Genomic DNA, 11,022 nt, shown 5'->3' with positions numbered 1-11,022 from the left:
ATTTAATTAACTACATAACATACAACATCATAAATGACGTAAGACACACTCAAAACCCTTTTTTTTTTCTACCTCTCTCTTCAAAAAAATAAATATTTTTATCTATATTTAAAACTACATATCTTTTATAAAATTGATTTATATTAATTATCAATAAATAAAAATATTTTTTTATTTACTTGTATTATAGAAAATTTTATTATCTACAAAATGATATCCATATTGCATATATTTTTCAATTGCTATATAATTTTAGAATATTTAAACATATATTTTTATTTTTTTTTAATCATATATATTAAATTTACTTTTAAAATATAAATATTATTAATTATACAAAAATATATATATAATAATATCATAATTAATTATTACTCATTCCGTCTCGCATACCATGTTCACGTTGTTGTTTCTATACGTCCCACATATCATGTCGCTTTCATCTTTTGAAAAAAATGATTATATACTTTAATCTCATTTTAAACTTTTAATTTTTTTTTAAATTTTAATTAAACTAATTAGTTATCTTAATCTTAATTTATAATTATTTATATTATAAGATAATTATTTTTACTAATACATTCTTAATTATCTACTAATTATACTTCTCCTAAAATATCCTGTCTACAATATAGCAGGTATGTGGGATGGAGGTCGTATTAACTAATTAAATATCTTAACCTTAAATACCGTGTCCTTGGGTTCAATTCCGGTGGGATAGAGAGAGTATAATATGTGTGTAGTATATTACTTTTTTGGGGGAAATGCATTGAAATTTTTTGGATAAAAGAACAAAATCGAAATTGTTTATTATAAATAAGTTGTGTATAAATCTAGGCCAACTGAAAACATAGTAACATAATTTTTACGGGGCAAAAAATAAAATAAAAATACAATTATGGACGAATGAGGCATTTGTTAATAAGTGAATCTCATAAGAGTGTTTGATTTGTGTATATAGTTTTTTTTTTTTTTTTTTTTTTTTTTTTTTTTTAAGTTAAATTATCACTTGAATAAAGAATTTATATGAAAATTAAATACTATTTTTATTAACGATGAATGAATTAGGATTAAAATAATATTTTAATATGATATTCAATAAAAAATAAATAAAATATTACATTTTTATAAAAAATTGTGTGAACATAATAAAATTAATTTTAATTTTAAATCTAAATAAAGAAATATTACTTAATAATAATAATAATAAAAAACAAATGGATCTGAATGATTTTTTTTTTTTTTTTTAAATGTATTACACCATTAGATCTAATCCTTGTAAAATCATTTGGTTTAGTCCAATAATAGTAGTTAGGTTGACTCAACTTTAACTAAATCAATATAATTAGATACTAATAGTGATTATAAGTAATTATTATTTAAAAATTCAAATTAAAAATTAAGGATTTGTTTGATTAGTATTTTATTTTTTATTTTTTATTTTTTACGTGGGATATACTCTCTCCGTCCCTTACAATCTATTTATTTTTCTATTTGGTCCGTCTCATAATAAAATTCATTTCCTTTTTTTTTTTTTAGTAATTGTACTATCTACCTAACATTACAAATACCTTTCCAATTTACAATATATTACACAAATATCATTATATTTATATAATACAATACTAATAGGGTTATATTTATATAATACAATACTAATAGAGTTAATTTAATCTTTTTACCTTTGTTTCTATTTTATTCTAATATAATATTAATATTTTAAAACTCCATGAAAAAAAGAAATAGATATATAGATATGAGACGAAAAGAGTAAAAAATAGTAATGTAAAAAATAATGTTTGTGTTAAATTATTATTTTGCGTGAAAAAAATATAAATATTATATATATGGAATAGAAACTCTATTGAGTTCTTTTGTGATTTTTACTACAAATTTTTACTATTAATTTTTTTTTCTTTCAAATATATAAAATCAAACAATTATTTTTTTTTATATTATACTAAAAATTTATTTTACATTAAAAATATCACATCAATCTTTATTTATATCACATCAAACAACTATTAAAATTTAATTTTTTGCTATTCAAAAATCCAAAATACAATAACAAAAACACACAAACAAATGCACTCTCCTATATTCTTTTTGATAGTTTTTTTTTTTAGAAAAAAAAATTATATTGCTCTCTCTTATTTTGGTGCAAAAATTAAATTAAATTTTCTTTGGTTCATTTGTTACAAATTATGTTCAAATTAAATAAGTATATTTTTATTATATAATTTTTACTAGTATCCACACAATAATATCATATTAACAAGAGATTCATATTTGTCTCATAATGATGACTGGTTCGTGTGGGGTGAACTTGTGATAATGATGTTATGAATGCAAACCTTAATTTCTATAAATTTCAGATAGTGGGACAAATTTTTTAATGTAAAATATAGAAAATTGTGTAAATATTATAAGAATAATAAGTGTACTTAACATATTAATTTTCTAGAAAAAATATATTTTTTCCGTCTCAATATAATAGTCTTGTTTACTATTTCTATCTGTCCCAAAAAATAGTCTTATTTTCATAAATAACTATATCACCGGAAAACCATCTCTACTTTTTCATTTTTATTACATAATTGCCACTATTTTTTACACTAATACACTCACAAAGACAAAAAAGTCTTTTATCTATATTTTTTACCAAATGTTAATATAATATTAATATTCCTTAAATCTCGTACCCAACCAAATTAAGACTATATTTATAGAACAGATGAAATATTTTTTATTTTTGCTTGTAAGAACACACCTTTCAATTTAGAATTAATTAGTATTGAATGAACAGTCTTTCATGTTCATTTTTTTTTGTCTTCAAATTTTAAATTTTTAATATTTAGCCTTTCTTCTTTTAAAATATTCAATTATATATTATCTTAATACAAAATTCAAATCAATTTTTTTCAAACTTTAAAAAAAAAAAAAAAAAAACTTACATATTTTTCTTGTTTGATATGAGACATAATTCAACAATCTAAAATAACTATTTAAATAAAATTTATCATTCAAATGTCAAATCTAGAACCAAATTCAAACACACCCTCACAGTGCAAACAATGAAACAAAGGACCCCTTAAATTTTAGATGGCATGGAAAACAAGAAAAATACCACAAAAGAGGAAGCTTCCACTGCTCTGCAATAGAGGAAGCTTCCACTGCACTGCATATTTATTGCAGAGGTTGGGAAGGGAACTCACCAACTCAACAGTCAGGACTCTGCCAAAAAAATAAAATAATTTTTTATTAAATTATTAATAATATTATTACAAATTTCGATATTGTTCCAGATTATAAAATAGGAAGATAAATTTGGGGGTGACATGTATGCAGCTAGCTTGATTAGAGTAGAAAATTTTTGCTAAAACTTAACTCAATTCAATGACGGGACGAGATATTCTCGGAATCTTCGCTTTGGGATAAAAATTCGTGGGGAGCGGTTTCTTGACTCAACAAGCATTCATCCATTCATTGATCTATCAATCCTTGTCGTTTGGATATTGCCTGGTGAATTTTTCGCAAGTTTTTCGTGGAGGTAAGTTGAACTCTGCAATTTTAATTTTTATTTTTTTGGTCTTTGTTGATTTTGAACTTGATTATCTGCTGGAGAAGTAATTTTAAGGATTCGATTGTGCTGCAGAGTTCGATTCATGTGGAATTTGATTAATTGTTGATTTGATTGTGAAATTAGTTTGGTGTTCGTGAAATTTGGGGATTAGGTTTTAGGTTTTGCAGCGAAATTGCGAAATTGAAGGGATGAATGTGGTGGGTAGGGTTAGCAGTTTTATTACACAAGGGATGTACTCTGTTGCCACACCATTTCATCCATTTGGTGGAGCAGTTGACATAATTGTGGTTAAGCAGCAGGATGGAAGCTTCAGGAGCACGCCATGGTATGTAAGATTTGGGAAATTTCAGGGGGTTTTGAAGGGGGCTGAGAAGGTAGTGAGAATTGAAGTCAATGGAGTCGAAGCTAATTTCAACATGTATCTGGATAATTCTGGGGAAGCTTATTTTGTGCGAGAGGTTGATCTGAGGGAGGAAGATGGTGAGGGTATAAAGGAAGGGAGAACGACGAAAACCGGTAGCGATTACGGCGACGAAGAAGACGACGAGAGTAGTTTTAAGAATGGTGGGAATGGTGATGAAGTGAGGTTTGATCTCGGGATGGAGAAGTTGAAGAAAATTGAATCGGATAGCGGGCACGTGTTCTACGAGTTTCAGGACGAGCAATCGTCGTCGTTGGACGGTTCAATTGAGTTTTCGGAGTACGGTTCGAGTAGATACGACACTTTAGATAGCGTCGAACATGCATTGGAATCACAGGATTCGAATTCGGAAGTTGTTTTGGTGAGCGTGGACGGTCATATCTTGACGGCACCATTGTCATCGTCCGAGAGGGACGGTGAAAATGTGCAGTTAAGTACGCCTCAATTTCACCTCGGCCCGGGTGGCGGAACTGCGGATTATAGCCCCGGAAAAGCTTCATGGACTCCCGATTACTTGGACGATCTAAATGCCTCGGATCGAGAGCTTTTGGTTCATGAACAAGAAGATCAGAAATCGACCGATATATACATCGAAAACAATTCTCGAAAATCTTTGAGCTTATTAGAGAAGGATGATGTTTTTCAAAGCTGCTTGGAGCTTCCCGAATTGGCAGTGCAGTATATGAATGGCCGTCCGGATCACCAAACTACTGAAGATTCTAAGGAGAAGTTTGATCGAAGTTCTTCATATAAGCATGATACTGAAAATGGAAATCACGACGAATTAAGAATCGAAGATGAGCCACTTGATTCTGGAAATCGGATCCGTAACTCTTTCCCCAATTCTCAGGTCGAAGCTGTAATGTATGAAAGGAATACATACAATAAAGAGAAAGAGTCGAAGAGTGTCACAAGTAAGATATTCACTTCGCTATATGGTTAAATTTAGACAAAATTATTCCCGACATTACTCACATTCATTATTTTTTGACAGAATTGGAGATATCACTATGCGGAAACATGATTCAACCCGGAATGGGATTGCAGGCAGCAGAAGCAGCCTTTGATGCAAGCCGAATATCACCCGAGGAATTTCGAAATTCCGGTTCATCGATAGTGAAGAACGAGAACTTAATTGTTCGACTACAAGGAAAATACTTACCTTGGAGTAAAGCTGCCCATATTGTTCTCGGTAAGGTAGCTTTCGGTTTCGATTTGCCAGTTGACTCGAAAGATTCGATCCCTGTAGAAAAGGATACACCAGAAGTGAAAGAAGAAGCATCCGGAATGAACTCAACCTCATCCCGGAGATGGAGGCTCTGGCCAATCCCATTTAGGAGGGTCAAGACACTCGAGCGCACTTTTAGTAACTCATCGAATGAGGAAGTTTTCGTCGATTCTGAATCTTTGAGCTCACCGAGGCAACCCACAGCTACAACCCCGACAGCCTCTGCAATCTCCAGACCTCCTTATAAGCAGCTTGTAAGAACCAACGTCCCGACTAACGATCAAATCTCATCGTTGAATCTCAAAGAGGGGCAGAATATTGTGAATTTTGTATTCTGCACAAGAGTGCTTGGATCACAGAAGGTTCGTTTGTTCTTTGGCGAAATAGTTATTTGGATTACAGCTTCTCTTGTCCCTTTTAATTTATGCATCATCTCAAAACAGGTTGAGGCTCATATTTACGTGTGGAAATGGAACACGCGGATTGTGGTTTCTGATGTTGATGGGACGATCACCAAGTGAGATTTTTTGATTCGTATTAGACAATTTTTAGATCTGCAAACGAAACTGTTCTAGAATTCAAACCAACTGAGAGAGATCGAATGTGGCGAAATGTGCTTGTTTTTTCTAGGTCTGATGTTCTTGGTCAGTTTATGCCTTTGGTCGGGAAGGACTGGACGCACTCTGGGATAGCTCGTCTCTTTTCAGCAATAAAGGTGTCCTCTTCATATCTCTGTTTGTAAAGCTAAAATCTCACTATTCTTTGCTTCATCGAATTGGTTTTTGATTCAAGCAAATGATGAATTGTGTTAATTCTTGAAGACTTGATATGTTAGAATACCGAAGGGTGTGTTTGTTTGTGGGTTTGGATTTTTGAATAGTAAAAGTTGAAAATTTGAATAGTTGTTTGATGCCATATAAATAGATGTGGATGTGATATTTTGAATGTAAAATAGACTTGTAGTACTCGTGACATTCATAATAAGGTATCCATTTACTATTTGCATCATTATACTTAATATTAAAAATATCCTTATATTTGTATAATTTTTGTACAAATGTCACTATATTAGTATTACAAGACACTAATAAAAGTATTTTTGTCATTTTTCCTCAATATTCAAATATCAACAAGCAAAAAGTAAACGAATACTTAGTTACGGGACATAGAGAGTATAATATATATAAAAAAAAGTAATTGTTTGATTTGATATTTTTTGAGGAAAAAAGAATTTAAATAGTAAGAATCGATGGTAAGACTCACAAAAGAACACAACCGAAGTGTGAGAGTGCTTGTATTGAAGCAAGAATATATGTTTCGACCATGCATTGACTTTGAAGCACTGTATGCGTTCATAAAATCATGTGTGATTTAAATAAGATTCTCGATTCTATTTAGTTCCTAGTGATACTGTAAACTAGTAATTGGTTAAATGAGGTGATACTGTAAACTATTTACTCTTTTTAATTAATATGAAAAATAGCAGCCAGAATATACCCGGCATTATTTAGTAAATTGTTGCTATCATGGCTTCTATTTGTTTCCATGGGTTGTTGAGTACATAATTCGTTTAATCATTTGATCTTATTTGGTATTTATCTTTAGGGTTTAAAGATGCACCAAGTCTTCTATATTAATTAATCCGATCAAATCTAAGCTAAAGATTTGCACGTATTCTTTATCGAATTAGCCATTTACACTCTGCTGTTCGTGCTGTTGGTTTAGGGTGTGTTTGTTTGGAGGTTTGGATTTTGATTTGAGATTTGAATATAATTTTTTTTAATTGAAATAGTAGTATGATGTTATATAAATAGGTATTGATGTGATGTTTTGAACACAAAATTGATTTTTAGTATATTATAAAAAATAAAAAATAAATATTTGATTTGATACTTTCGAAAGAAAAAAAATTGGCAAATAGAGGAAATATTGGAAAATCTCTCATACGAACACACCCTTAATCCTTTTATGTGCAGAATGAAATAGTTTCCTCAAATTTATCTATTATCTTGTTACTATTGTTATTTCATTACGAATTAAAGCTTATAGATCCATTTTTCATTATATTCTTTTATATTTAAAATGCTAGCCAAATTCCATAATTTCTTGTATGTCTATTGTAATATCTTTTTGGTAAACTGAGACATTGTTGTATATTGAGAGCTTCAATTGTAAGCAGTCGAACCATGATTTTCTGAATGTCATTATCTGTTGCAAACATGTTTCAAATCTTTGCCATGTTAATTTATGCTTTTTTAAACTATGGTTTGTCAACAAATTGCAACAGGAGAACGGGTACCAGCTATTATTTTTGAGCGCACGTGCCATTGTTCAAGCATACTTGACCAAAAGTTTTCTATTCAATCTCAAGCAGGTATTTGCTTTTTTGTTGTATTTTCATTTTAAGATGGTGATATTACGTATGCCAGATAAATTGTTACTTTTATTTTAACGGGTCCAAAAGTGTACACTCTTTGGTATAATGTGAAGATTGCAGAAATCCTATCCTATGCAATAATAATTCTTCAGTTATCGTAACAGCTAAAATGTTTTACAGTCAGTTCAATTCAGTAATGCTCCTTATTGGAACTTTATGCAACAATCAAGTTCTGATTTGGTTGCTGAAATTTGTCAACAATGTTTTCTCATTTGTTTCTCTTGTGGAATTAGTTCGGCATTTTGCAAAACAGAATTAATTGGCTCATAATTGTTCAAAATTTCACAGGATGGCAAAAGCTTACCCAATGGACCTGTTGTTATCTCCCCTGATGGCTTATTTCCATCTCTTTACCGAGAAGGTGAGCTTGAATAAAGATTATTTTAACCTCTCATCATAATGCGTTCTTCGTGGTTCTTTTCCAACTGTAGATTTTGGGTGTGTTTGTTTGGGAGTTTGGATTTTGAATTGAGATTTGAATAGTAAAAATTTTGAATTGGAATAGTTATATGATGTGATATAAACAGGGGTTATGTGATATGTTGAATGTAAAATTATTTTTAATATAATATAAAAAATAAAAAATAGGTATTTGATTTGATATTTTTTGGAAAAAAAATTTGATGAATAGTATATTTTGGGGAAAATCCCCCAAACAAACACACCTACCTGTATTTTGCTATGGTTTTGGCACAAAGATCACAGCTCATTTGCTGCATGGCATTTACTTTCATCTGCTTATTTGATGTACAGACAATTCTCGATTCTTTTGAAAGTTAGAAAAATTTGTGTGTGTATGCTTTTAATTAATCTTTCGACACTGCATAACTTGGATAAAGAAAGTACAATAACAAAATTTCGACTCTCCTATGTAGTACTCCCTCCGTCCACATACAAAGTAAATATTTACTTTTGGCGCGGTGTTTATAGTGAATAGTTAAAAGTAGTAAAATGATATTTTTGACCTTCCTTTTTGGTGTAAAAGTAACGATGTGATGTAAAGTACGGGTATTTGTGAAAAAGAGTGAGGTATTTAATGAAATGTTTACTTTGTAATTAGACGTCCCAAAATAGAAATATGTATACTTTCTAACTGGACGGAGGGAGTATAAAAAAAACTGAAAAAGAAAGCATGATAGACGTTTGTTCTTTCAATACTTTTTTTTTTCACATGTTTTTCCAAAAATATTAATAATTACATTAATTGTTTTTATATTTTCTACACAATTTTTATAACTCACATAAAAAAATTTCTTTTCAACAATCTCACAAAACAAACACATCATTACTTTTTTACATGCACATGATTGCATTGTTTTATTCGATGGCAGTAATACGAAGAGCTCCCCATGAGTTCAAGATTGCCTGCTTAGAGGTAAATGTTGACGATCAACCTTACGTATTGAATCTTTCGTAGCAAACTCATTAAAAAATTATTCGTTTGCAGGACATCAAGGCGCTATTTCCAGCTGATTATAATCCATTTTATGCCGGATTTGGAAACAGAGACACCGACGAACTTAGTTACAGGAAAGTGGGGATACCAAAGGGCAAGATCTTCATCATAAATCCTAAGGTACTCCTATTCTCTTTAAATTAAACAAAATGCAATCGGGCTCGATCAAATTATAGGCTCCATGTAGATAGAAGTTCTGGAAAATCTTGAGAATAGTAAAAATCGAGTATTTGATGTTAATATTTTTTTGGAAAATTTAATCTTACTGAATAATGCTGAAAGTTCCAAAAATGTCTTTCTAAACTTCTTACTCAATGATTCGATCATTGATTATTGCAGGGAGAAGTGGCTATTAACCACCGTGTGGATGTAAAGTCATATACGTCGTTCCACACACTAGTGAACGATATGTTCCCCCCGACATCCCTAGTCGAGCAGGTATTGTCTTTGCCTATTGAAAAATCTTAAGGTTTGTTTCTTTAGTGTTTGATTTGAAGAATATTTTTTTTATATGGTTTAGGGTATAGAAAATTATGTCAATAATATAAAAGATAATATTTATATTGAATGTTAGACTTTTGTGAGAGGATAAAATATATATATTGAAAATCGTATCGAAAAAAAATATTGTGCAAACAAACCCTTAAAATGTGATTCTTTCTGGTCTGAATTGAGTTTGATGGTTTGAGTTTCTTATTTAAATAATACTCTCTCCGTCAGCCTCTAGGGTCATATTTATCTTAATTGTATTTAACATTAAAAAATATTCTATTTTTTTTTACAAATGTCCTTATATTAGTATTAGTATTATAAGACACTAATAAAATAATTTTTTAAAAAATTTGTATTATATTTTGATATAAAAATTAATATTAAAAAATCAATATGAAAAAGTAAATAAAACTCACGATGGAGGTAGTATTTGATATGATATTCTGGTAAAAACTTAGTATATAGAAATAACTTTTTTTTTGTTTTAAGAAATATGAATCCGATTAGTAAAAACTTAGTATATAGAAGACGGAAAAGAAACACACCTGTTTTGTCTCTGTTGTTACTGTAATATCCTCATTCTGTATCGGTTTTTTGGCCTGCTTAGGAAGATTATAACTCGTGGAATTACTGGAAAATGCCCCTGCCCGACATCGATAAGTTGTAGTTGTTTCTGGCGGCAGCAACGGCGGTCGTGTAGAGGTGAGGACAGAATTAAAGCCTATCATTAATTATTCTTCAGTTCAGTATGTCTCTTTGAATGGAGATGGAATGGGCTGTTTTAGCACATAAAAGTCGTTCGTATATGTAAGAATTAAGTACATTCATTTTTGTAACATTTAGACTGATCATGTTGTATAAATGTCTATTTTTTATTATAAATATTACATTAAAAGAATATACTCCTACTTTCTATTTAAAGTTTAATACTCCGTCCGACCCATAACTAAGTATCAATTTACTTTTTGCGTGTTGATATTTGGATATTAATTTTTATATCAAAACGTATTACAAATCAAGAAAAAATTGCAAAAATAGTTCTATTAGTGTCTTGTAATACTAATATAATGATATTTGTATAAAAAATTATACAAATATAAGGATATTTTAGCGTTAAGTATAATGACGCAAAAAATAAATGGATACATTGTTATGAGACGGATGAGTTATATCTTTTATTATACTATTAGAAATTAATCTATGTTGAATATATGAAATTATAAAAGATTATCACGTGTAGAGCAATTAATGAAGGTTGTTTTATTATTATGTTTTAATTTGATCTTTTAATATTAATTATTATATTGTAGTACTCCTTCGGTCCCAAACAACATGCAACATAGGAAATAATTAATTATACTTAATCTCTACTCTACATTTTATCCCTCGCATCACCCAATTAAAA

General features: G+C 29.7%; 1 protein-coding gene across 2 annotated transcripts; it reads left to right on the top strand.

The window, feature by feature from the left end:
- Positions 1–3,222: 3,222 nt before the first annotated feature.
- On the top strand, positions 3,223–10,515 carry LOC127250931 (phosphatidate phosphatase PAH1). Of its 2 annotated transcripts, none has more exons than XM_051274416.1 (11): positions 3,223–3,550; positions 3,735–4,918; positions 4,999–5,594; positions 5,676–5,749; positions 5,863–5,947; positions 7,520–7,606; positions 7,958–8,030; positions 9,001–9,044; positions 9,117–9,245; positions 9,465–9,563; positions 10,225–10,515. In XM_051274416.1, the coding sequence occupies exons 2-11, from the start codon at positions 3,772–3,774 to the stop codon at positions 10,282–10,284; spliced, it is 2,394 nt and encodes a 797-aa protein (XP_051130373.1). In that variant the 5' UTR covers positions 3,223–3,550; positions 3,735–3,771; the 3' UTR covers positions 10,285–10,515. The 2 variants fall into 2 exon arrangements, with proteins under 2 accessions (XP_051130373.1, XP_051130372.1); XM_051274415.1 differs by having other exon boundaries at positions 3,656–4,918.
- The last annotated feature ends 507 nt before the right edge of the window (positions 10,516–11,022 follow it).

The sequence above is a fragment of the Andrographis paniculata genome, unplaced genomic scaffold, assembly GCF_009805555.1.
Source record: "Andrographis paniculata isolate CXL003 unplaced genomic scaffold, ASM980555v1 Contig38END, whole genome shotgun sequence".
Classification (NCBI taxonomy): Eukaryota; Viridiplantae; Streptophyta; class Magnoliopsida; order Lamiales; family Acanthaceae; genus Andrographis; species Andrographis paniculata.
The sequence above is the reverse complement of the archived record's forward strand: the minus strand, read 5'-3'. Positions and strand labels throughout refer to the sequence as shown.